Here is a 27,472-nt window from a genome sequence, read left to right as displayed (position 1 = left end):
AAGACTTAGATATAACTTTTTATTTCCATGATTCTAGTTTCAGAGAGAAAATGGATAGTAAAATGAAGACTCATTACATATCAGTTTAATAAAGATAATGGCTCTTTGAAGAGAAATTCATCTCATGATACAGTTGAAATTATGAAAATGTAACCAGAAGGATATATAACAATATGAGTGAAACTCATTCAAATAGGAGATTTGGGAACAAAAAGAATAAAAAGTAGAGGGAGCGGCCGGGCGCGGTGGCTCACGCCTGTAATCCTAGCTCTGGGAGGCTGAGGCGAGTGGATCGCTTGAGGTCAGGAGTTCGAGACCAGCCTGAGCAAGAGTGAGACCCCGTCTCTACTAAAAATAGAAAGAAATTATCTGGCCAACTAAAAAATATATATACAAAAAAATTAGCCGGGCATGGTGGCTCATGCCTGTAGTCCCAGCTACTAGGGAGGCTGAGGCAGTAGGATCGCTTAAGCCCAGGAGTCTGAGGTTGCTGTGAGCTAGGCTGATGCCACGGCACTCACTCTAGCCCGGGCAACAAAGTGACACTCTGTCTCAAAAAAAAAAAAAAAAAAAAAAGTAGAGGGAGCAATGTAACCATTACACTTGCTAGGGAGTTAAAAAGCAGATTTCTTATATACCTGCTCAGGCTTAGGTTTCACTCAGCAGCAACTTCAAGAAATTGAGACACACATAAAGCTTACCACCCTTTTTGAATCACAACCTTTCTTAAGACAAAAAATTATAAATAGTTCAGACCATTAGGAAGAAAGTCAATTAGCAGGACTGGGTAGCAGAACTGGACGTAGTCCATAATTGCTTCTAAAGGAAACCAGGTCTTCGGTGCACACTGTTTTTCCCAAGGGTAAATTATCATGATTTGCCGATAAGAGTTCAGGAAAATTGAGCAGTTTAATGTGATAATAAGTGATTTTGTACTCTGATAATTTTTTTCCAGAGGTTTATTTCGAATCACAAAAGTTTCTAGTTTTGATGTAGTTCATTTTATCATTTTTCAAATGGATTATGCTTTTGGTGTCTTATCTAAGAATTCTGCCTAACTCACAGTAAAGACCTTTCCTTTCTTTTTTTTTTGTTTTTGTTAGTTTAAAGATCTAATTGACTTCTTTTTATAATTTCAGAAGATTACTGGGGTACAAACACTTTGGGTACATAAATTGCCTTTGCACTGCCTGACAAGTGTGCCCATCCCCAGACAACGCTACTGCACCAATTAGGTTTGAATTTAACCATCCCCTTCTCCCCCCGCCACCTGCCCGACACCTGATGAATGTTACTTCCATATGTGCACATAAGCGTTGATCAATTAGTACCAATTTGATGGTGAGTACATGTGGTGCTTGTTTTTCCATTCTTGTGATAATTCACTTAGAAGAATGGGCTCCATCCAGCTCCATCCAGGATAATGTGATAGGTGGTTCACTGTTTTTTTATGGCTGAGTAGTACTCCATCCTGTACATATACCACGTTTTATTAATTCACTCATGTATTGATGGGCATTTGGGTTGTTTCCACATATTTGCAATTGTGAATTGTGCTGCTATAAACATTTGAGTGCAGATGTCTTTATTATAGAATGTCTTTTTTCCCTTTGGATAGATGCCTAGTGGTGGGATTGCTGGATCAAATAGTATTTCTATTTTTAACTCTTTGAGATATTTCCAAATTACTTTCCACAGGGGTTGTACTAATTTGCAGTCCCATCAGCAGTGTAAGAGTGTTCCAATTTCTCCACATCCACGCCAGCATTTGTTATTTTGGGACTTTTTGATAGAGGCAATTCTCCCTGAAGTTTTGATCTGCATTTCCTTAATGATTAGAGATGTTGAGCACTTTTTTATATGTTTGCTGGCCATTATTCTGTCTTCTTTTGAAAAGTTTGTGTTAATGTCCTTTGCCCATTTATTGATGGGGTTGTTTGATTTTTTTCTTGTTGATTTTCTTAAGTTCTTTATAGATTCTTGTTATCAGCCCTTTATCAGATGTGTAGAAAGCAAATATTTTCTGCCATTCTGTAGGCTGTCTATTCACTCTAAGGACAGTTTCCTTGGCTGTGCAGAAGCTTTTTAATTTGATCAGGTCCCATTTGTTTATTTTTGTTGCTGCTGTGATTGCTCTGGGGGTCTTCTTCATAAATTCTTCACCTAGGCCAATGTCTCACAGAGTCTTCCCCACATTTTTTTCCAGAATTCTTAAGGTTTCATGCCTTAGGTTTAAGTCTATTATCCACACTGAGTTGATTTTTGTGAGAGGTGAGAGGCAGGGATCCAGTTTCAACCTTCTGTATGTGGATATCCAGTTTTTCCAGCACCACTCATTGAATAGAGATTCTTTTCCCCAAAGTATACTTTTATCTGCTTTGTCGAACATTAGATGACAATATGAGGATGGTTTTATATCTGGGGTCTCCATCCTATTCCAAAGGCCTATATCTCTGTTCTCGTGCCAGTACCATGCTGTTTTGGTTACTCTAGTCTTGTTAGTAAATGTTGAAGTGTGGCAGACTGATGCCTCCCAATTTGTTCTTTTTGCTTAAGATTGCTTGGCTATACGAGGTCTTCTCTGGTTCCAGACAAAGCATAGAATTATTTTTTCTAAATCTGTAAAGAATGATGGTGGAATTTTGATAGGGATTGCATTAATTCTGTAGATCACTTTAGGTAGAATGGACATTTTAACAATATTGATTGTACCAGTCCATGAGTATGATAGGGATTTCCATCTGTACACATCATCTACAATTTCTCTTCTCAATGTCTTGTAGTTCTCCCTATAAATATCTCTCACCTCCTTCATTAGATATATTCCTAAATATTTAGTTTTCTTTGATACTATTGTGAAAGGTGTTGCGTCTTTGATTTGATTTTTGGCTTGGCTGTTCTTGTTGTATATGAATGCCACTGATTTGTGTCCATTAATTTTGTATCCTGAGATTTTACTGAGTTTGTTTATCAATTCCAGGAGTCTCTTGGTTGAATCCTTGGGATTTTCTAGGTATAATAGCAAATTATCAGCAAAGAGTGAGAGTTTGACCTCTTCTGTCCCCATTAGGACACCTTAATTCCTTTCTCTTGTCTGATTGCTCTGGCAAGGACTTCTAGCACTATGTTGAGTAGAAGTGGAGATAGTGGGCAACCTTGTCTGGTTCCAGTTCTAAGTGGGAATGCTTTCAATTTTTCCCCATTCAATATGATACTGGCTATGGATTTATCATACATGGACTTAATAATTTTAAGGAATGTCCCATCTATGCGTATTTTGTTAAGGGTTTTTATCATAAAAGTGTACTGGATTTTATAAAAAGCTTTTTCTGTGTCTATTGAGAGAATCATATGGTCTTTTTAATTTGAAAGTCTTGTCCTTTTGGTTTTGCTTTAATAGAAGCTCCATTTTCTTTGCTTATATCTTTTTGCTTTAAAACACTATAAAACTAATTTTTTATTATTATTTCAGCATATTGTGGGGGTACAAAAGTTTAGGTTACATATATTGCCCTTGCCCTCCCAGCCCCCCAAGTCAAAGCTTCAAACGTGTCCATCCCCTAGACAGTGTGCATTATATCTTATTGTGCTCCCCAACAATTTTGCACTCATTTATTTTACCACATATTGAAAGAAACAAAAATGAAAGAGGCAATAGTGTGCTAAGTACTATTATAAAGGGTAGGGTGTGTTATAGAAGCCCATGGGAAAATAATTAACTAGTACATGACAATGTTGTCTATGAAGAATTTCAGCTTTATTTATAACTTTCATTCTCTATATATTTTTTTTTAGTTTTCTTGCCTTAGTTTGCTGGCAAGATCCTTCATTAAAATGCAAAATAGAAATAGTTATAGGAAGAATGCAGATACAGTTCTGATCTCGGGGAAAGTCCTATTTTACATTACCTGCATTGTGCGCTGTAGCTATTGTGTAAATACCATTCATCAGAATGAGTTTCCTTCTGTATTAGTTTCCCAGGGCTGCCATGACAAATTACCACGAACTTGGTGACATTCAAAAGGTGGGGATTTATTTTGTCACAGTTCTGGAGGCCAGAAATCTGAAATCAAGGTATTGGCATGGTCACACTCCGTTTAAATACTCTAGGGGAGAACATTTCTTTGCCTCTTCCAGCTCCTGGTGACTTCTGGCATTCCTTGGCTTGTGACAGCGTAACTCCAATTTCTGCCTCTGTCTTCACATGGGCTTGCTTCCCTGTGTCTCTGTGTTTGTTTTTTTTTCTGTGTCTCTTATAAGGACACACGTTGTATAGGGTCTACCCTAATTCAGTATGATCTCATCTTGATCCTTATCTTAATTACGTCTATGAAGACCCTATTTCCAAATACGGTCACATTCTGGGATTCTGGGACACGGGTTTTTGGGAGACACTTTTCAACCCAATATACTTTTGCATAGTTTGCTAAGGCTTTGCTGAAAGTCTTATTGAAAATGGAATTTGTATTTTTTTCAAATGCTTTTTCTGTATCTATCAAGATGTTTGTATGATTTTTCTTCTTCCTATCCTTAACATGGTGAATTCCTTTCATTGATTTACAATGTTAAAACAGTCTTCCATTCTGGGAATAAAGCCAACTTACCATGATGTATTATCCTCTTTATAAATTACTAGTTTTGGTTTGTTATTATTTTTTAGATTTTTGTATATGTGTTGAAAGGAGAAATTGGCTTGTAATTTTCCTTTCTTATAATGTTCTTGTCCTTTTAACTAATTATTCTGGTTATTGTAAGGGAAGTATTAATCACTGGTCTGTAACTCATTCTCTGTTTCATGGAGAGAGAGAGAGAGAGAGAAAGAGAGAGAGAGAGAGAGAGGGAGAAAGAAAAGAATGAATGCAAATAGCAGGAAGAAAATGATGTGGCCAAATCTCTATAAACATGTAATAATTGGATATTCTCCTAATGAGACTTATTAGAAAATTGATAATAGGCTGTTATCAGTAGTTATTACCTGGTCCTTTTAGTTGGTTCATGTGAATCAAGAGTTTATGCTTTGTGCAACATAACCCATAGGAAAATATTAATGTTCGCTCTATAATTATTTGAGTATAAAGGGAAATATTTTATGACTAAAATAACTCTCTTTTTGGTAAATGATACCTTTCATGCATCATTGGAGACCTATGTTTTCTATCTGGGTCAGAGCACATCCCATTGCAATGAGAAAGAACCTGAATTATGCTTTCAGTTTCAGACTTCTGCTTCACTACTTATCTCTTGTCTTCTGAATTATTAAAAAAGTTTGAAACTGAGTAAAAACTCTGATTCTTGTGCTATTTGACATTCAGACCCTTTATTTCATTTAACCATATAAATCATTTGTTCTTTTTACTTATTTCTAAAGGAGTTTATTTAAGAATGCTTTCTATATGTGTGTGGCTTTGGGGAAATTGTTTAACCTCTCCATGCTTCTGTTTTCTCATCAATAAAATAGGGATGTTAAAAAAAGAATGTTTTCTATTCCTAAATATTTGGAAGAATTCACTGATGGAACCATTTAGAAATTTCTTTTTCTTTTTTTCTAGGGGTAGAACATGTTAGGTGTTAGCCAGGAGACAGAAACCACACAATTTATTTGAACAATGATAATTTAATATAGAGAATCATGTGCTAGGTATAAAGTGTTTAACTAGTTAATTGAACAGGTAAATGATTGTTGGCCTCTCCTCAGCCAAGCTGGTACTTGTACAATGCACCCATGAATGAAGATGATACTATGGTGGAAAGGAAGTTTATCCATGGGATCCACAGAGTGGGCGTCTTACTCAGGCTTTTGCTAGTTAGTGTCAATATAAAGGCTTGATCTGTCAGTAGCACAGGTAGATCCTTGAGATGATATCACCTTTTGAGTACTAAAATCAATCACTTGAGGGTGGTAGCTTACATTGAACCCCTCCTGAACTGGAGAATACAGAGATTTGTCCTTACTAGGATTAATATATATTTTGAGGATGGTTTATCTTTCTTTCAGTACTTTTCAGCACCTCTATCCATGAGTTCATAGGGTAATTTCCAAAATGAAATCTTGCATAATATTTCCTTAGACCCAGGGTGTCTACTTTGTGGCAAAGAAAGCTCATAAAAGCACACAAAACTAGGGAACCCACCGATCCTACCATATACTGCAACAACTGAGAGTAGTCAATCTGTTGGAATACTGGAATAGCCTTTTAAAGTTGCAACTGAGGTACCAGCTTAAAGAGAGTAGTCTACAAAGTTGGAATACGTGCTTTAAGATATATGCTTTGAACCAATAACCTGTCAATGGTCATATGTTTCCTGTGGATAAAATATGTACTCTGTAAAGCAAGGGATACAGAAAAGAGTAGTGTTTATTACCTCAAATCTTAGTGACCTTGTGCAGTTGTTTTCTGTTCCTAAAATTTTAGGATATACTAGAGTGGAGAGACACAGTATAGATTATAATAAATCTAAAATTTTTAGCTGTTTTCATGTTATTTGGGGTTCCTTATGTTGGTGGAGGATGAGCAGGCAGAAAATGGATTACCTCATTTTTATCCCATATTGGATAAAGACAGGGTAATGAAGTGAAGAGTTTGCCTAAAACTAGGAATCTACCTAAGCATCACCACCTGGTAGTTTCATGATTGATGAAAACTGTAAAAGGAAAATTGTAGCAGCAATAGACTGGCAAGAACATTTTTACCAAGAACTCAAACTTCTCATAAATGAACTGGGCCACCTCACTTGGCAAGCACCCTAGGTCTGCAGAACTACTACCTGAGGATGAGGGAAATTTAGAATGACTAATAAGGGAGGAGATGGTGACTATCAATTAGAAGTGAAAATGCTGCTGTAGCTTACTCCACTCTCTGGTGTTTTAAATCTTGCGTATATGTGTGTTTGTGAAATTGTGAATAGACACCACTTTAAAGAACCTGTGACAGGATGAAGTAAAATTAAGTGGGGCCTAAATGTCTTTAAACAGTGAATCTACCTTGGCATTTATCATTTCCAAACAAGGAGATGATTGTCTATTGCCAGTACCTGAAAGTCTATTTTCCAGCTTGTCTCTGGCTTCCTAACATGCACAGTGTTCTGTGTGGGACAGTTTGGGCATGCCAAGGAGTTAATGTACCCTCTAAAAATGAAAAAAATCCATATATCTTGCTCTTCAATTGAGATAATCCTAAATCACAGAATCCACAGAGTCACTTGGGGCCACAGTAGGCTTGCATCCCAGTTATGTTTATCAACATAAAAGTCTTTCACTTCTCAGTATCACTTCCCTGCTTACTTACTGATGCTTCCAAAAATCAGCTTCCAAATGAACTACTTGCAAAGTTTGTGTTTGGGTCTTCATCTGACAATGCAACCTAAGAAAATAAATAAAGGTACTACTCCTACATGTATAACTATTCTACGTGATGATTTCTGACATTTGCCAAAACAAATTTGCAGGTGAGAGAAGCTTACAGGAAAAAGGAGAGATATCAATATGTCATTTCTTATGGTCAAAATGATTACAATTTAAATCATGAAATAATACTTGTGAATAATGCTGCTGTCCACTAAAATAATCCATATTATAGTAGATTCACATTTCCTATGGTAGTAAAGACAATTAAGTAAATGCTGTACAAAAGTAGCAGAAATCTGCTTAATGAGGTAGATGCCATGTCCAGTTTAGCCTGGACATCATGTTAAATGGAAGATACCTGAGTTGAAATGTCTAACAGGTAGGTGGATGTACAGTTTTAGAGCTCCAAATACAGATCTGATCAGCAAAATCTGTCATAATGACCACGTTTGCTCAATCTTCGTATTGCAATCTTCATATCTTTGTTCCTTAATGTATAGATGACAGGATTCAAGGCAGGGGTGACAGCAAAGTCAACAATGAACAGGTATTTGTCAATTGATGATGTGGGGAAAGGCCACACATAGAGAAACATGCATGGGGTGAAAAAAAGTACAACCACGGTGATGTGAGCTGACAAAGTGACAAAGGCCTTGGATAAGTCTCCTGAAGAACGTTTCCAGACAGTGACCAAAATGAAGATATAGGAAAGGATGAGCAGAAAGAAGGTGCCCATGATCATAAACCCACTGTTGGCAGCAACGATGAACTCAAACTTGGCTCCCTCTGTGCAAGCAAGTTTTATGATCCTGGGAAAGTCACAATAAAAGCTGTCTACTTTATTAGGGCCACAAAAAGGCAAGTTTATAACAAAAGCAAATTGAGACATAGCATGGATCACCCCAGTTACCCAGCCAGTGACTACAAAGGAAACACATCTTTTAGGGCTCATAATATTCAAGTAGTGGAGAGGCTTACAGATTGCCGTGTACCTGTCAAATGCCATGGCTATGAGCAGCACCATCTCCACTCCTCCCATGATGTGGATGAAGCATATCTGAGTCATACAGCTTTGGAAAGAAATTACTTTGTACTCATTTAAAAGGTCTGAGATCATCTTAGGGATAGCAGTAGAGGAAAGGCCCACGTCAATGAGGGACAGGTTGGCCAGCAGGAAGTACATAGGGGACTGTAGGTGAGAATCAGCAATTACCAAAATCACAATGAAGAGATTTCCCAGGATGATCCCTAAATAGAGCAAGGAGAATGCCAGAATGAGAAAAACTTTAGTTTTCTGAGAACTAGAAAGTCCCAGCAACACAAACTCAGAAACCAAGGAGTCATTTAGTCCATACATTGATGTGAGCAAAAGAGCTGATTTCAAACCACCTGAGGATAGAAAATGATGATAAGTCAGAATCGGTGATACTAAATTGTATTCCCTATTTATCCTGCTAGTTTGCTTTGTGGGTTACATACACTAGAGTTATTGTAAAAATCATTGAATTGGATTTTAAAAAAAGGGAAATAGAAGTATGGTGATTAGGCGAGTGATTATATAAACGAGAAAGGAAAGTAAATTATGAATCTATTAAATGGAGGCAAATGGGGTTACTTTCCTTTTTATTACATTATCAGGCCTTTGGTTTTGTTTTGTTTTGCTTCTCAAGGATTTCTAGACATTTTCCATGACCACTGACCTAGGTGTTGTCCCACCCTAATTTAATCTCAGGTGACAGAAATTATTCACATATTAATGCTCTTGTATTAACTTGTAAATTCTCCTTAACTGAATTGCTTACTTTGAATCAGTATTTTCAGGCCCAAACTGTGTAATAATTTTTACCCTGTTTCACTTTGTGTGTGTGTTTTGTTTTTGTTTGAACAATTTAACATGGAAGTCAGTTGCACAGATTGAGATTATTCATAATGTTTAACTCATGACTCATTATCATAATCCATATATAAACCTAACTTCTGTATTTAATTTATTATTGTATACAAAGACAATACCTGTTAGAAAGTAAATTATGGTAATTAAACAATGATAATATTAATAGATGACATTTATTAAGTGATTTTTCTGTGCAAGGCACTGTACTTAGCATGTCATAATATTTACACTTCACAAAATCCACCATATTGTTTTATTAGACCCATTTTTACATACCAAGAAAGTAAGTCTTGGGGGGATCAAGTATATGATCCAGGACTTGAATTCATAACTTTAGAACACTAAAATTCATGCTCTTAACCATGGTGCTCTGCTCTTCAAATCCAGTCCCTTCAAGTGTACAGTGTATCTTCCCAAAATATCCATCAATTAAACTTCCTTCAACTTTTACTTTCCTTAAACTATTAACATAGTGAAATTCTTTTATAAGTGGCTCACACCTGTAATCCTAGCTCTCTGGGAGGCCAAGGTGGGAGGATAGCTGGAGCTCTGGTAGTTCGACGCCAGCCTGAGCAAGAGTGAGACCCCATCTATACTGAATAAAAAAGAAATACAAAAAAAAAAAAATGCACAAAACCACAAAACCCAGCCAGGAGTTGTGGTGGGCGCCTGTGGTCCCAGCAACCTGGGAGGCTGAGGCAGAAGGATCCCTCACAGCCCAGGAGTTGTAGCTTGTGGTGAGCCACAATCACAACACTGCACTCTACCCAGGGACACCAGGTGACGCTCTGTCTCAAAAAAACAAAAAACAAAAAAACAAAACACAAAAAATCAAATCCCTAAATTTTGTGTCCTATTCTACTTACTCCTTTCTCTCTCCAGCTTTTCATTGGCAAGGCTATCATTGTTTGCTTTTTGTTCATTCAATAAGCTAAAACATTATGGCTTCCACAGGTTTCATTTTTAGAGAAAAAATTCTGATTCTCAATATCCTATATAATAATCACTTTTAAATCTTATTTTGCTTGATCTCCCTGAAGGATTTGATACTTTTTATTATGAACTGGTTTCTGTAATTCGCTCTACCCTTAACTTGTTGGCTTCTATAAAGCAATCCCCCCTCCTACTTTTTGACAACAGAAATTCCATTTGCTTAGGCAGTGGGCTGAAACAGTTTTAGAATGCAGTAGTCCTATTCTGGATCAAGAACATGATGGATTATTTTTCTAAACCAGTTGCTATAATCCCATCATTCTTAGCTATGGATTTGCCTAAGATAGGGCATATGACCCCAGAATTGTTCACTGAGATGTAAACCAGTATTTTCGCTGTAGGACTTTCCTGCTCAAATGAAAGGACAAACCTTCATGTGGAGGTTTTCTTCCAGTCCGTTTTTCCCTTTATTTAATGTTAGTGTTATGATAAGGTGAAGCAAGCACGAAATTCTAAAATACATAAAGTAACAGCAAAAAGTTAAAAAGGAACTGGGTTCTAAATGGCATATTGAGCCACTTAACCAAAGCCAGCAATGATCTCTCTTCAGATTTCTTGTAATGTAGAAAAGTAACCTCCAGTTTGTTTGACCCACTATAAATCAGGTTTTTTGTTAATTGCAGCTGAATGCAATCTGAATATTTCTGACAGCTCTCCCCTAATTGTTCTCCTACATTTCCAACTTCTTCTCTATATCTTTTACTGACACAATCATTGTCCTCTGCTCACATTTAATATTTGGCATAACTCAGAGTTCTGACCCAAGTTTTTTTTTAATTCAATGTCAGTTTATTCACTTAAGCTAGTATAATGCCTGTATATTGACTTCTAAGCCTGTAGCTTTATCCCTGAACCCGAATTGTGTATCCCAAACTATGTATGGTATATTCTAATGGGAGTGCCATCTCCACCTTCAATTTAACTGATCAAAACTGAACTCATGATCTTATCTACTATCTATCTAATTTACTCCAATCCACTCTACTCTACTGTAATGACTTAATAAATACCATTATCATTCTCCCAGATGCCCAGTGTAGACCTCTGTGGCACTCTTGTCTTCCCTTCACATTCTATCAATATCTACAGTTGCACAATTTGTACTCTCAAATATTAATATTTCTTAATTTGGTTTCTTCCTCTACATTTACATTGCCATTTTTTGCTTCCATTTTCCATATTTTATCAACCTGACCATTGAAAAGGCTATTGAATGATATCTCTGGTTCCATTCTTCCCCAAGACCAGACTGTTCTATACTCTGCTTCCAGACCTGTCTACCTAAACCTGAAGTATGGTCATATGACTTTCTAACTAAAATCCTTCGGTGAGTCTATCAAGGGAAAATTCTTGAAGTCCCACCCTGTATCTCCAAGTGAAGATAGCATAATTGGATTTCAGAGGGTATTTCCATAAAAATTTTAGAAAGTGAATGTACTGTACAGTCACCAGATAAATCACAAAACCGATTCCTAGTAAAAATCTTAGTAAAATACAAAGTATAAGAATTTTTCGGCCGGGCGCGGTGGCTCACGCCTGTAATCCTAACACTCTGGGTGGCCGAGGCGGGTGGATCGCTTAAGGTCAGGAGTTCGAGACCAGCAAGAGTGAGGCCCCGTCTCTACTAAAAATAGAAAGAAATTATCTGGCCAACTAAAATATATATAGAAAAAAAATTAGCCGGGCATGGTGGCGCATGCCTGTAGTCCCAGCTACTCGGGAGGCTGAGGCAGAAGGATCGCTTAAGCCCAGGAGTTTGAGGTTGCTGTGAGCTAGGCTGATGCCACGGCACTCACTCTAGCCCGGGCAACAAAGCGAGACTCTGTCTCAAAAAAAAAAAAAAAAAAGAATTTTTCACTCATGGTACTTTTTTTTTATTTCAGCACATTATGGGGGTACAAATGTTTACGTTACATATATTGCCTTTGTCCCACCCAAGTCAGAGCTTCAAGCATGTCCATCCCCCAGGTACTTTCAATAGAAATTTTAAACCAACAGTCAGATTTTGATTATAGATGAAACATTAAAATTAAGAACATAATGAAGGAAGTCTGCTAACATTAGGGTTCAACAATATACTATAAAGTAGGCAAGAAGGTTAAATCAAGTAATACTATCAAAGAGGAGGTAGCAAAGCTGCAATCGATTGGCAAATCACAATGTTGTCTACCTAAAAAACTTAAGATAATTAAATGGTAATATTAAATCTAATATTATTTAAATAAATAAAAAAGTCAATAAGCTGTTAAAATATGATAAAAAGAAGTTATTTATAGAGGAAACAAATATGCTGTTTATGTATTCTATTGAAAAAACATAAATTTTCATAATATATTTGAAAACTTGAATGAAATTAGGATCAAATGATGCTAATAGAAAAAAAAAGATTGCAAGTCATAAAAATATCAATTCTCACTGAAGTAATCCATAGGAAAACTGCAGTGCTCATTAAACATCTAATGGAAATCTGTCAAAACAATACAAAATGATGTAAAAGTCAATGTCAAAACTGAGGGAAATTTAAAAAAGGAAACCTAATAAGAGTTGCGAGAGAGAAGTGAATGCTTTCTGGAAAATAGATAACCATAACTCTATCATTATAAAAGTAATTCATGTAACCAAAATTATTAGTACACCTGTAATATTTTAAAATAAAAAAAAATCAGGGAAATTTGAAAAAGGAAACATAACAAGAGTTGCAGGAGAGAAGTGAATGCTTTCTGAAAAAGAAATTGGAATATATCATAAACCTATGATAATTAGACAATGATTAATTTGACTAAATTGAACAGAAAATAGAACAAAAAACACAGTCAAGAATTAGATACATATTAGGAAATTTAGTGTATGATAAAGAAGGCATTGTAATTATGTAGAAAAATGAAGGATTGCTTAAAAGGTCATAGTATTCAAAAGTTGTTAAACATGTAACACAACATTGGAAATATTGAACTGTGTGTTATCTACATTTTATGGCAAAATAACTGCCAGATGATTGGAAGGCTTAAATGCAAAACAATAATTATAAAATTTTAATAAAATACACATGAATTAATTTTTAAAATTTGAGGTTAAGAAGTCCTTTCTAAGTTTACTCCAAATTTAGAAAGTAGGTTCCATTTTTTATATTAATTCCTGAACAGAATGATTAAACCTATTATTGCTGTGGGATAGGGGAATCAGTGCCTCTCAGTCTCAGCTGATGGGAATGTGAAATGTGCAATCATTCATTCCAGAGGGCAAAAGAGTAATAGAAGTAAAAAATCTTTTACCTGTGACATAGTAATCCTATTTCATGGAATAAATTATAAAGAAATAAACAAGCAAATAGAAGAAAATATATTTGTAAAGTTATTTTATATTAATTATGAGTATTAATTTTGATTATAAGTAGAAACAAATGAGCTATTCAAAAATAAGAGACTTATTAGTTAAGCAAATGGATAAATTAGTACAGTGTAGACTTTAGACTTTATAAGTGGTTATTAAGTCTATATTAATTAGCATGGAAAGAATATCAATAAATCAAGGAAATAGAGTATAAATCTTTTTATTTTGGGGGGAACCAAATAGCATTTTGCATGAGTAAATATTCAAGATTTACTCAAAATTTATATAGGTAGTGGGATTTAAAATAATTTTATGCTGGTTTCTTCTTCCCCAATTTGATTTACTGTATGTTTAGAGGTACCATTTATTGTTTTTCTAATTTTAAAAAAAGATATTTCAAAACTGATGGAGGGAAAAGGAAAATTTATATAGCAGCAATTTCCAAAACACAGCATAATGCAATGTGTAAGAGCACAGATACGGGAGCCAACTGTTTGCATCCTCAGATCCTGCGTTTACTAGCTGTGTGTTCTAGGGTGTGTTACTAAACTGGTGCCTGCATTTCTTAATATCTGCAAAAGACAGATATTAAGAATCACCACCTCATATGGTTGTTTTGAGGATTAAATGAGTTGAAATAAGAAAAAATAAAATGCTCTGGCATATAGTAAATGCTAAATAAGTGTTACCTATTATGATAATTTTGATGATATTCAGATTGGGAACAATGATCGAATTCCTCTGGTAAAAATAAAGACAGTATACTGTTTCCTTTTGTGTCCATAGAATGGGATAACCAATACACAGACATTACTTTTTATCTTTATGATCCTAGTTTTCAGAGAGAAAGGAGATGGAAGATTCAAAATACTTCACATATCACTTTCTCAAAAACACTAGAGCTTTTGAATAATATTTTGTGGTCATCTTGTAACAAAGTTTAACTTTAAGTATAAAACCAGAAGGATATTATTAATAAAAATGAGTGAAAATTGTTCAATTAATTGAGCTAACAAAGTAAAATGGAGACAGAAAGAGAAATATATTGTGGGGAGCAAACAAAATTTAACTTTAAGAATAAAACCAGGATATTATTAATAAAAATGAGTGAAAATTGTTCAATTAATTGAGATAAAGTAAAATGGAGACAGAAAGAGAAATATATTGTGGGGAGCAAACAAAAGGGAGGATAATTATGTGAACTGAAACTGGAAAATGAAAGAGTGGGTATCCTACCTACCTGTGCAGGTATAAGTTTCATCCTTAGCAGCTTCAAAGGATAAGAAACACAGAGAGATTTACTCCTTTTTAGATTTATTATTACATCTCAAGACACATAGTTATAATTAGCTCTTATCTTTGGGAATGAAACCAATTAGCAGAACTGGGAATAATGACCAGTATTCACTCCATTATTTGCTTTCTATGGAAACTAGGTTTTTGATGCACATTGCTTTTCCCGAGGGTTAAGTATCACGAAATGCAGAACAGAATAACAAGAAGACTGAAAAATTTCATGTGATGAGCAGTAATTATGTAGACCTGATATTTTCTCAAATTTGAGATTTTTAGATGTTCATTGAATTATTGGAAGTTACCAAAATCACTGATTCTGTTTTGAATCAATATCAGGTTAAAGAGCAACTACCACTATGTATCCTTAACTACTCATTTCACTTAGAATTTTGAGAAATAATGAATTGATATTTGAAAAATATGGAAGTGCCAAGAATAGAGCAAATATAAACTAAAAAATTTCACTTGGAGGTTTTTTTTATATAAATTTATGGGGTACAAGTGCAGCTTTGCTACATGCATAGATGGCATAGTGGCCAAGTCAGGGCTTTTAGGGTTTTCATCACCTGAATAATGCACATCGTACCCATTAAGTAATTTCTCATCATCCATCCCCCTCCCATTCCCTCACCCTTCTTATCTCCATTGTCTATCATTATTCCACACTCTACATCCACATGTACACATTATTTAGCTCTCACTTATAAGTGAGAATATGTGATATTTGTCTTTCTGTGTCTACTTGTTTCACTTAAGATAATGGCCTACAGTTCCATCCATGGTTGCTGTGAAAGACATGATTTCATGTCTTCTTATGGCTGAATAGTATTCTATTGTGTATATATATCACATTTTCCTTGTCAAATTATCTGTTTATGAATATTTAGGTTGATTCCATATCTTTGCTATTGTAAATAGTGATGTGATAAATTAATTATTTCTTTTCCTTTGGGTACATACCAAGTAGAGGGATTATTGAATTGAACGGTAGTTTTATTTTTAATTCTTTGAGAAATATCCATGCTGTTCCATAGAGGTTGTAATAATTTACGTTTCCACCAACAGTGAATTAGCATTCCCCTTTATCTGCATCCTTGCCAACATCTGTTATTTTCTGACATTTTAATAATAGGCATTCTGACTGAGGTAAGATGATATCTCATTATAGTTTTAATTTTCATTTCTCTGATAATTAGTGACAGTGAGCATTTTTTTAAATTTCAGAATATTATATATTATAATTTCAGAATATAATATAATATAATATATGTATATTATGTTATATATTAATATACTATATTAATGCTTTGATTATATATATTGCCTTTGCACTGCCCAAGTCAGAGCTACAAGTGTGCCCATCCCCCACACAGTGCAAACTGTGCCCATTAGGTGTGAATTTATCTATCCATCCTCCTCTCCCCTCCCACCTGCCCAACACCCGATGAATGTTACTTCCATATGTGCACGTAAGTGATCCATTTATCATTTTGTTTTCTAAATAGATGTAGACCACTGAAATATCTTTAGTAAACTCTCTAGCTGAGTTAGAATTAGAATGGATATGTCATGTATTTTAAAAATGGAATAATGATAACTAACTCAAAGTGATTTTGTAAGTAATACATAATCCAGGTAAAATGCTTTGCACAGTGTTGAGAACACAAATGGTGTTTAATAAATAGTGGAAATTATTTATATAGTTACCATTATCATTATTGTTATCATCTAGTAATTTTTGAACATATACATAGGCATATTTATACAGAATTATTATTCTCTCTAAGTGGTAAGAATCTAAGTGTTGGATTTTTGACCTTATTTTCATAATGCAGAAAACATAAACCATACATCTAGGACTACTGAAGCTTACAGATATGAATAAGTAATATTCTCAGTTCAGTTTACAGGTCAAAAATGTGGTCACACTGGGGTGCACACAGTGGATTTTCTGATTTCATGAGATACCTAACAATAATTCCTTGAATCCATATGCTAGTTTATCAGCCTCTTCATGGCATTTTTAATCTCTTGATTTCTCAGCGTATAAATGGCTGGATTCAGGAGAGGTGTGATTACTGTGTAAAACACAGCAAGAAACTTGTCCACCCAAGTAATGCTGAGTGGCCACAGATAGATGAAGATGCAGGGTCCAAAGAAAAGCACCACCACTGTGATGTGGGAAGTACAGGTAGAGAGTGCTTTCGATGCTCCATCTTTAGAGTGAAGGCGGACACTTAATAGGATATAAGTATAGGAGATCATCAAGAGAATGAAGCAAGTTGTTGCCAAAACCCCACTGTCAGCATTTATCACTGTTCCCAAAGTCTGAGTATCCATGCAGGCTAGTTTGATCACCAAAGGGATATCACAGAAAAAGCTGTCCACTACTTTGGGTCCACAGAAGGGCAGATCTAAAATCATTGCCAGCTGACTCATGGCATGCAGAAAGCCAATGGTCCATGATATCAAAACTAGCCAGATGCACTTTTGTCTGTTCATGATGCTGGAGTAATGGAGTGGCTTGCAGATGGCCACATAACGGTCATAGGCCATTGTCACGAGAAGCACCATCTCACCCCCTCCGAAGAAATGCACACAAAGGATCTGACTCATGCAGCCCCCAAAGGAAATGGTCTTATTATCCTTTAGAAAGTCTGTGGTCAGTTTAGGGGTAGTTACTGAGGAAAGGCAGAAATCGACAAATGAGAGGTTGGCTAAGAGAAAGTACATGGGGGAATGGAGACGGTGGTCATTGATGATTAGTAGCACGACAAGGAGGTTACCCACAACAGTCATCAGGTAAAGTATAGAAAATGGCAACAAGAGGAGTCTCTGGAGCTTCCTTGAATTACAAAGTCCCTGAAAAATAAACTCAGACACAGCAGACTGGTTTGCTTCTTCCATTTAGTACAATATATTCTAATGGGACCCAAAGAAAAAGAGATGAACTGAGAACTAGAATAGAAAGAAAAACTTATTGTCAGGTACTAGTGAGTAGATAAATATGTCTCATGTACAAAATTGAAATTTTAGCATTTTACTAAATTCAAAATTGAAAATAAATGTTTCTTGAATTTAGATCTATGCACAGCCTTGTGGCTAAGAAGGGGAGCTAAGTGTAGAAGGTAAGTCAAAAAATTTGCCCTTTAGAATTACATTTCTTAGGGGTATCCAAAATGGATTATCTGATTAAAAATGTCAGAAGTAAATGTTTTTCATAAACAATTTCTTCAAGCCTTGAATCTACCTCTCCTCCAGGGAATCAGAAAGACCTATCTTTAGTGCATAGCTGTAAAGTATATTTGGAGGCTTTTTATTTTACCAGGGTAAATCCAGGGCAATAATGTAATGCTATATTTCTGATAAAAACACATAATTCTCAGAAATAAATCTATTGCTAGGTGGATATGTATGAATAGACAGAATTGAACCAAAGTTGATTACAAACATGGGAAAAACTATTCATTAAATGACTTAAGAAAGGATGTTTATATTCTAAAGGAGACCCCAGATGCTGACTACACATTTCCAGCATTACATAGTTCCATGTATTTTGAATTTCCTGTGAGAAGTTATTTCCACAAAATCATCTATTCCATGGCCTGAGCAATGTCATTTATTGTCATACGTTGACTTGGCCTTGACTCTCACTAGTAAGACAGATTTCTTTTTTGAGACTAGCTTAAATGATAGATATCTGAAAGCTACTTTTAGTCATGACTGTCCTTGATGGGAGAAAATATAAATTCTAAGTTCATTTGTGTTTAAATTATCCATCTATATTATTTAAATTGACCTCTGTGGAAATATTTATATTTTCCATAAGCCAGAAAACCAAGTCCTTTTTTCTATTTCTTTCTACTTCTCTCCCTCCTTCCTTCATTCTATTCTTCCTTTCTCCCTCCCTTCCTTCTTTTCCTCTTTTCTCCCTTTCTGTCTTCCTTTGTCTTTCTTTATCTCCCTTTCTCTTTTTTTAATTTACTCATTTCAGGCTAGAAACTGGAAGATTAAAAAGGTGACTAATTAGCACATAGTATGTGCCAGGTCTGTGTGAAGCACTTTACAAACATTATATTTTATTAATTACAACATTTATTTCCATTCTGTAGATTTGAAAGCTTGATTTTCCCAAGTCATATAGCTAAAAGTGGCAAAGTGAGAATATGGACTAAGGACTGGCTGACTTCAAAGCCTTTAATATAACTTCCCTACTAGAAATAGCTTCTGATAGGAATCTTGAGTTTCAGGAGACTAAGAAAATTATTAAGATTTGTGAAATAAGACATTTTGTTTTATAAAGAGGTAATCCAGATACAAGTTTAAATGGCCAATTACAATAGGAAAAGAAGTTTATGTTTGATTGAAACCATTTCAATGTCATTGTTTGTCTTCAGATTGGAATGTACTTAACCTTAATGACTAAGTTTTTTTACATTTACTACTTTGATCAAGTGGTAGAACAGCCCAAATCCAAAAAAATTTAGAAAATATTAAGGTAAGTTGATGGCCTGGAAAAGCAATTCTTCCCAAATCTTGGCATCCGGGAACTTCTAAGACTGTAGAAGAATAATGCCTTTTGTTAGTGTGTGAGACTCTACTGTAAGAGTCCCAGGGATAAGTTGGGAGAGAAAATCTATAACATTTTCAGTAAGCATATCAACTAAATAACACATTTAGAACTCTAAGATCAATATATATGTATGGAAAAAGGCTACATAAAAAATTATTCCTAAATTAGTGGTGGGATGAAAGTAGAAGTTCAAAAATCAGATAGATTGTAATATACTTACCCTACAGGAATCATCTGTGAAACCACATTCTTCTTGGTGGATAATGCTTACTCTAGATTCTATCTTAACTCTGAAATGAAGTCCAATTTGTTTTCTGCAGTGACCAGTGTTGGTGACAAAGTATGTACTTCAGCATGGCACATATATACTATAATGAGTAGCCTCCGGGTTGGAAACTTTCCAGCTCTGTGTTTTAGATAGAGCCAAGAGTTTGGAAACAATTTTGCTTTCATGCTCCTCAGGGATCCTTAGTTTCCAGCTTTCCCTAAATTGAAGACATCATGTAACCCTACATCCTTTTCAATGTTAGGTTCAAGTTAGACCAGTTAAATACAACTAAAAATGTAAAATGAGAAAGTGTGAACAAAGGATAAAAAGTGTTAGCCAGGATGTGGAGAAATCGGAACCCTTGTACATTGTTGGTGACAATGTAAAATGGTGCAGCAGCTATGAAAACAGTGGGGAGGTTCCTCAAAAAACTAAAAATAGGGCTACCCTATGATTTAGCAATCCTACCACTGGGTATCTATCCAAAGGAAATGAAATTAGTATGTCAAAGAGATATCTGAACTTCCACGTTCATTGCAGAATTATTCACAGTAGTCAATATATTGAAACTTCCTAAGTGTCCATGGACAGATGACTCAGTAGAAAAATGTGGTATATACATACAATGGAGTATAGTTCCACCTTAAAAAAGAAGGAAATTCTGTCATTTGCAGCAACATAGATGAACTTTAAGGGCATTATACTAAGTGAAATAAACCAATCAGTAAGACAAATACTGCATGATTCCACTTATGTGAGGTATCTAAGATAGCCAAACTCATAGAAGTAGAGAATATAATAGTGATTTCCAAGGGCTGGGGGAGGGGGGATAGGGAAGCATTCAATGTGTATAAAAATTCAGTCCAATAAGTTCTAGAGACCTACTGTACAACATAGTGCCTATAGTTAACAATATGGTATTGTATACTTCAAAATCTGTTAAGAGGGCCAATTTCACGTTAAGTGTTTCTACAAAAACCAAAACCAAAAAACCAAAGAATTAAAATAAACCTTAATTCAAAAAACTGCACACAAAACAAACAAAAACAGAGACAGAAGGAACCTTTGGGAGGTGTTGGATATGTCTGTTATCTTGATTGTGGTAATGATAAGTGTTTACATATATCCAAACTCATCAAATTGTACATTTTAAATATGTACAGTTATTGTATACCAATTATAACTGAATAAAGTTGTCAAAAACAAAATGGTTCTATTATTCTGTTTGTTAGGAAGATATAACACTCTTCTATTTAGTCTCTATCTACCATGTCATAAAATTGAACTAAGATGTCAGTCCCAGCAGAAGTTACATTAGTTACGTAGATAGGCAGGTGACATCCAGCTTATCATCGGCATGTTGCAGCTGTGCTCATGACTTAAGGGCCTGCTTGAACTTCTGGTTCCTATGACTGAAAGGAACATTTAGGTTTCATCTAAGGGCTTCCTTGAGCAGGGTTCTGAAAATAAACAGTTTGAGTGTATAACCATATTTTGAACATTTCTCTAAGTGATGAAAAGATAATGGAAGGATAGTTTCCAATTCATACTTTATTATGAGATAATATATTAATACAGCCTAATTTAATAAGATTCAAATAATTCATTAGATACATTTGGAGCAAATAATGAAGGCCCCTTCATCTCTCCTTCCCACTCTTATCTACTCTTGGATTGTAACAACTACCAAGCTTGAGCTACTTCTCTCTATTTCCTCCCCCTCCCTGCCTCTGGTAACAAAAATTCTACTCTGTTTCTATTTGTTTATTCAAGTTTCCACATATAAGTGAGATCATATAGTATTTTTCTTTCTGTGTCTGACTTATTTCATTTAGCATAATGTCCTCCAGGTTCATCCCTGTTGTCACAAATGGTGGTATATACTTCTTTTGTAAGGCTGAATATTACTCCAGTGTGTGTGTGTGTGTGTGTGTGTGTCTATATGTATATCCATATATCTATATATATATATCATAATTTCTTTATCCATTCATCCATTGGTGAATACTTAGGTTGTTTCCATATCATGGCTATTGTGAATAATGCAGCAATGAGCATGGGAGTATAGGAGTGCAGATACCTCTACAAGGTACTGATTTCCTTGGGTATACATACAACAGAGGACTTGCTGAGTCATACTGTAGTTCTATTTTAATTTTTTGATAATCATCAATACTATTATCCATAATAGCAATTACCCATAATTGCTGTACTAATTTACATTTCCACCAATATTATAAAAGGGTTCTCTTTTCTCTACATCCTTGCCAACACTCTTTATCTGTTCTTTTGGATAATAGAAATCCTAACAGGTATGAGGTGATATCTCCTTGTGGTTTTGATTTGCATTTCCAGAATCATACAGTATGTTACTTTTTGAATCTTGCCTTCTTCACTTTGCACTTGAGATTCATCAACGTTGTTGCATGTATCAGTAGATTCTTTTTATTGCTAAGTAGTATTACATTATATGGATGAATCACTATATATTTATCCACTCTCTACCTTAGGATATTAGGGTTGTGTCCAATATTTATTGATTAAAAATAAAACGGTGTGAACATTCATGAATTTATGTTACAAAAGTTTTTATTTCACTTGGCAAATACCTGAGAGTGAATTTGCTTGGTCAAATGGTTGATTGCATATTTAATGATATGAGTCTTCTTAAGTCTTTCAAAAAGATGAAATGAATGGCCAATGTCCATATAAAAAAGTCTATAAGCATATTTATCATTAGTGTTGGGGCAGTTGTTTAGAAGTTTTCTCTCCATTGTACTGTGTAAAACCAGAAGTATTCTGCCTTAAACAGGGCCTCCAGGTGGCAACGTTTGGAACATAAGAGTGGAATTTGAAAATTTCAGAAGTTCTAATTTTGGATGACCTAGTTTTCTCTAGTGAAGTCAAAAGAATTTATTGAACATTTTCATAGCGCATGGCCTATTCACAACTGGACACATCAGATGAAAGAGATCCTGAGTGTTGTGGATTATATCAAAGCCCCTGCCTGCTTTCTCATCCTCGCTACTTTCCTTAAAAGCTATTACTAATATTTTGTGTTGATTTATATATCAGGGTATTAATAAAACTATAAAGCTCAATTAATATTATTAGGCAGAAAAGGAATGTCATGGCAAATACTTTTAATAAGAATAAGATGTTCAAGTGGGAAAGGTAATATTCAGGTTCTAAGTGTTAATTTTTATCCTCAAATAATTCAAGGCAGAATACTCACTAAAGAGGGAGTAAAAATATGAATGTGAATATACCTCACATGCCAGGAGTTTCTATTCACATCGTCTGACCTAATTTTCACAAAAATTCCATGAAATAAATCTTATAGGTGAGAGGTTGTATCTCTGTGAACGTAATTTGTTGGAAGTCACAGAGCTGGAAAGCAGCATGACTACAGTCCACATTTAATGTTCTCTGGCTCTTACTTCACTGGTGCCATTCTGACTTTGTTAAATTCTAAAGCCTTGGTTTCTATGGCAAATAACTGATTTTCATAGCATTTTGGAAATTTCCTTCCATATGGTTCATTAAGATTCTTCCTCACACAAACTGTTAACCAACAATACTGTTAGTAATCAATTTCTTGTTCAGAAATATCTATTAAATACCATTATATATCTCTGCCCATAGCCATCCCTTAATAAGGGAGAACTATGGATTATGATATGAGAACGGGGCTCCTGAATCTTGATCCCTAGGGAGCTCTGGGACTGTGTAGAAGGCATCCCACTTGGTGCTGGAAGGTCCTTTGCTCTAGAGAGTCCAGAAATCAGTCCCAGGAATTAGCTGAAAACAAAACCCCTGAAGGTCTCTGGAAGATTTACAAGACTTCCAGAAAATCCCAGTGGTTATATATAGAAAGTTGATATTAAACTTCTCTGAAATTTGGTTTAAATGTGAAGAAGAAAGGGGGGTAAGGGAGATGTTAAGAAATTAGTAGAGCATATAAGATTTATCTCAGCTTGGAATCATCATTATGTGTGATCAGATTACACTTCATGCATAAAGCTGATTTCAAATTCCAACTACATTTCAAAACAGGTAGAATTCAATGAAACAAACAATATAATTTTTGTTTGGATACTGTTACTAAGAGCATTCATTATCCTTGGTGTGGAATATATTTACTGTGGAGAATAGCTTCTGGGGTGAACAAGTCTAGAGCTCTGTGTTGTGAGTGGTCAATGTTTATGGACAGACTATGCCCTGTTTTGTGGAGACTCTTAGTTTTCGAGTTTCCATAAGTTGAGCATCATCTGATAGGGAGCTTTTTCTCAAATTCAGAAGCAAAGATACAAAGTGAATCAATTACAATGATTCTAGAGATGGAAGTAGAGTAGAATTTTAAAATATACTTCTGTTGATTTGATTTCTTTTTGTGGGAGGTTGAAACAATCTCAATTTATTTTGATCTATAGCTATAGTTTTTTAAAATTTTTTGTTTTTATGTTTTGAGACAGAATCTTGCTCTGCCACCCAGGCTAGAGTAGTGGTGTCATCATAGCTCACTGAAACCTCAAACTCTTGGGCTTAAGCAATCTTTCTGCCTCAGCCTCCCAAGTAGCTGGAACTACAGGTGTGTGCCACAATGCCAGGCTAATTTTTTCTATTTTTAGTAGAGATGGGGTCTCACTGTTGCTCAGGCTGATCTCAAACTCCTAAGCTCAAGTGATCCTCCAGCCTCGGCCTCCCAGAGTGCTAGGATTACAGGTATGAGCCATTGCTCCCGGCTTATAGCTATAGTTTCTGTATTGGAGCTAAGATGTCAAATTCCTTTGTGACAGAGGTCATATGACTTGTGTTGGTGGAAGATGATGGCCGGCTGTGGTAGCTGAAACCCCAGGCTGATCACTGACTTGCTGAACCCATGGCTGAGTGGCCACCTTGAACTACTGTTTTTGTGAGACTTGTTAAAAGCAGAGAAACAGAGAAATATTTTAAGTGACAGAATTATTTATGCTTACTTACTGGTTAATATTATGTAAATTAAGAGCAAAAAAAGTTTAATTGGCACTTCTCTAGGTAACATAGCAATATTAGGTGGCTGTCCTTTACTTTTATTGGCGATGATTCTTTATTATAAGCACCAAAAAGTCTATCTGATAGCTTATCTCTGGCTTCCTAGAGTGCACACAGAATATTTTATGTGAGACAGACTGGACATGCAAGAATTAATGCATTTCTTAAAACTTATTAAATATTCCATATACCTTGCCCTTCAATTGACACAATTCTAAAGCACAGAGTCTATATAGTCTACTAGAGGGGCACAGTAGGCTTGCATCCCACATGTGTTTCTCAACATAAGCATCCTTCCCTTCTCAGTATTACTTCCTCATTGATGATTCCAAAAATTAGCTTTGAAGTAAACTACCTGCATTTAAAGTTTGTCTTTGAATCTTCTTCTGAGGGAACCCAACCTAAGTAACCAAGCAGAGCTCCTAGTCCTACGTATATAACCAACCATTCTATATGATGATTCCTGACATTCACCAAAGCAAGTTTTCAGCTTATTTGCAAACCGTATGGGAAGCATAAGGGATGTCATTATATCCTTTCTTATGGTCAAATAGCCACAAGTTAAATTACAAAAAATTATTTATAGATATTGTTGAGGTCTGCTAAAATAACTAATATCATTGTGGATTCACATTTCCCATAGTAGTAAAAGCAATGAATAAATGCATTATAGGAGTAGAAGACATATGCTAAGTAGGTAGATGGTATGCCCAGTTAGCCATGCTAGATGGCAAATATCTAAGAGGAGATATTCAACACATAGGCGTATGTACAGTTTTAGAGCCCCAAATACAGATCTGGTCAGCAAAATCTGTCATAATGTCCATGTTTGCTCAGTCTTTGTATTGCAATCTTTATATCTTTGTTCCTTAACGTATAAATGACAGGATTCAAAGCAGGGGTGACAGCAAAGTCAGCAATGAACAGATATTTGTCAATTGATGATGTGGGGAAAGGCCACACATAGAGAAACATGCATGGGGTGAAAAAAAGTACAACCACGGTGATGTGAGCTGACAAAGTGACAAAGGCCTTGGATAAGTCTCCTGAAGAACGTTTCCAGACAGTGACCAAAATGAAGATATAGGAAAGGATGAGCAGAAAGAAGGTGCCCATGATCATAAACCCACTGTTGGCAGCAACGATGAACTCAAACTTGGCTCCCTCTGTGCAAGCAAGTTTTATGATCCTGGGAAAGTCACAATAAAAGCTGTCTACTTTATTAGGGCCACAAAAAGGCAAGTTTATAACAAAAGCAAATTGAGACATAGCATGGATCACCCCAGTTACCCAGCCAGTGACTACAAAGGAAACACATCTTTTAGGGCTCATAATATTCAAGTAGTGGAGAGGCTTACAGATTGCTGTGTACCTGTCAAATGCCATGGCTATGAGCAGCACCATCTCCACTCCTCCCATGATGTGGATGAAGCATATCTGAGTCATACAACCTTGAAAAGAAATTATTTTGTACTCATTTGAGAGGTCTAAGATCATCTTGGGGATGGTGGTAGAGGAAACCCACACATCATTGAAGGACAGATTGGCCAGCAGGAAGTACATAGGGGACTGTAGGTGAGAATCAGCAATTACCAAAATCACAATGAAGAGATTTCCCAGGATGATCCCTAAATACAGCAAGGAGAATGTCAACATGAGAAAAACTTTTGTTCCTTGTGAAGTAGACAGTCCCAGTAACACAAACTCAGAAACCAAGGAGTCATTTAGTCCATCCATTGATGTGGGCAGCAGAGCTGATTTCAAGCCACCTGAGGATAGAAAATGATAAGTCAGAATGAGTGGTACTAAAGTGTATTCCCCATTCATCCTGCCAGTGTGCTCTGTGGGTTGCATATTTGAGAATTAGAAATCATTAAATTAGATAAGAAAAAATAAAGGAAACAAAAGAATTATGGTGCTCAGGAGAGTGATTCTATAATAGAGAAAGAAAATTATAAATATATTAGGTAGAGGCAAGTGGGATTACTTCCCTTCATATTACATTACCAGACTTTTTATTTTGTTTTATTTTGCCTCCCAAGGATTTCTAGACATTTTCCTTGGCCACCTGCCTAGGTGTTTTTCCACCATAATAATCTCGGGTAACAGCAGTTACTCACCATTAATGCTCTCCTACTAGGTTGAAAATTATCCTTAGATGAATTTCTTATTGCACTGGTGAACTAGAGATTTTTAGTCAAAAACTGTTCAACACGTTTCACTTTATGTGTATGTTCAGTTTTTGTTTGTATAATTTACTATGGAGGTCAGGTGCACAGACTGAGATTGTTCATAATGTTTAGGTCATGACATGTTATTATTATGGTGTGTGCATGGACCTCAATATTCAATAAATTATGGACAAGACTAAATATCTGTTAGTAAAGAAAAATGTTATTTAAATAATGATAATATTAATAGATAATACTTATGTTCTTCCATGGAGAGCTTTGTTCTAAGCATGTTATCTCTTTTAAATCTCATAAAATTCAATATATAAATACTGTTTTATTAGACCCATATATAAATGAAGAAACTGAGTCTCAGAAGGATCAAGTGTTGGAGCCAGGACTTATATCCAGATGTATAGAACCCTGTAATCCATGCTCTCAACCACAGTGCTCTGCTCTCTAAGGACCACCCCTTCAATTATACCCTGGATCTCCCCAAATATCCTTCAGTTAAACTTGCTTCAACTTTTTGCATCCTTTTACCTGTCAACATAGTAAACTTTCTTTT

The 27,472-nt window shown here is 35.5% G+C and overlaps 3 protein-coding genes across 3 annotated transcripts; all 3 read right to left on the bottom strand.

Moving 5' to 3' along the window:
• Positions 1-7,766: 7,766 nt before the first annotated feature.
• LOC123632514 (olfactory receptor 4F15-like) lies at positions 7,767-8,702 on the bottom strand. The gene has a single exon (XM_045542905.1). It carries the CDS (start codon positions 8,700-8,702, stop codon positions 7,767-7,769), a length of 936 nt encoding a protein of 311 aa, XP_045398861.1.
• Positions 8,703-16,853: 8,151 nt separating this feature from the next.
• Positions 16,854-17,765, bottom strand: LOC123640716 (olfactory receptor 4K14-like). The gene has a single exon (XM_045555287.1). It carries the CDS (start codon positions 17,763-17,765, stop codon positions 16,854-16,856), a length of 912 nt encoding a protein of 303 aa, XP_045411243.1.
• Positions 17,766-25,534: 7,769 nt separating this feature from the next.
• On the bottom strand, positions 25,535-26,470 carry LOC123632453 (olfactory receptor 4F15-like). Its single transcript, XM_045542772.1, has one exon. It carries the CDS (start codon positions 26,468-26,470, stop codon positions 25,535-25,537), a length of 936 nt encoding a protein of 311 aa, XP_045398728.1.
• Positions 26,471-27,472: the final 1,002 nt, after the last annotated feature.

Source organism: Lemur catta, chromosome 1 (genome assembly GCF_020740605.2).
Source record: "Lemur catta isolate mLemCat1 chromosome 1, mLemCat1.pri, whole genome shotgun sequence".
NCBI lineage: Eukaryota > Metazoa > Chordata > Mammalia > Primates > Lemuridae > Lemur > Lemur catta.
This window is presented reverse-complemented; position numbering and strand designations above follow the sequence as displayed.

Coding starts and splice junctions, on each gene's coding strand:
- LOC123640716 (XM_045555287.1), bottom strand. CDS start 17,765: ATGGAAGAAGCAAACCAGTCTGCTGTGTCTGAGTTTATTTTTCAGGGA.
- LOC123632453 (XM_045542772.1), bottom strand. CDS start 26,470: ATGGATGGACTAAATGACTCCTTGGTTTCTGAGTTTGTGTTACTGGGA.
- LOC123632514 (XM_045542905.1), bottom strand. CDS start 8,702: ATGTATGGACTAAATGACTCCTTGGTTTCTGAGTTTGTGTTGCTGGGA.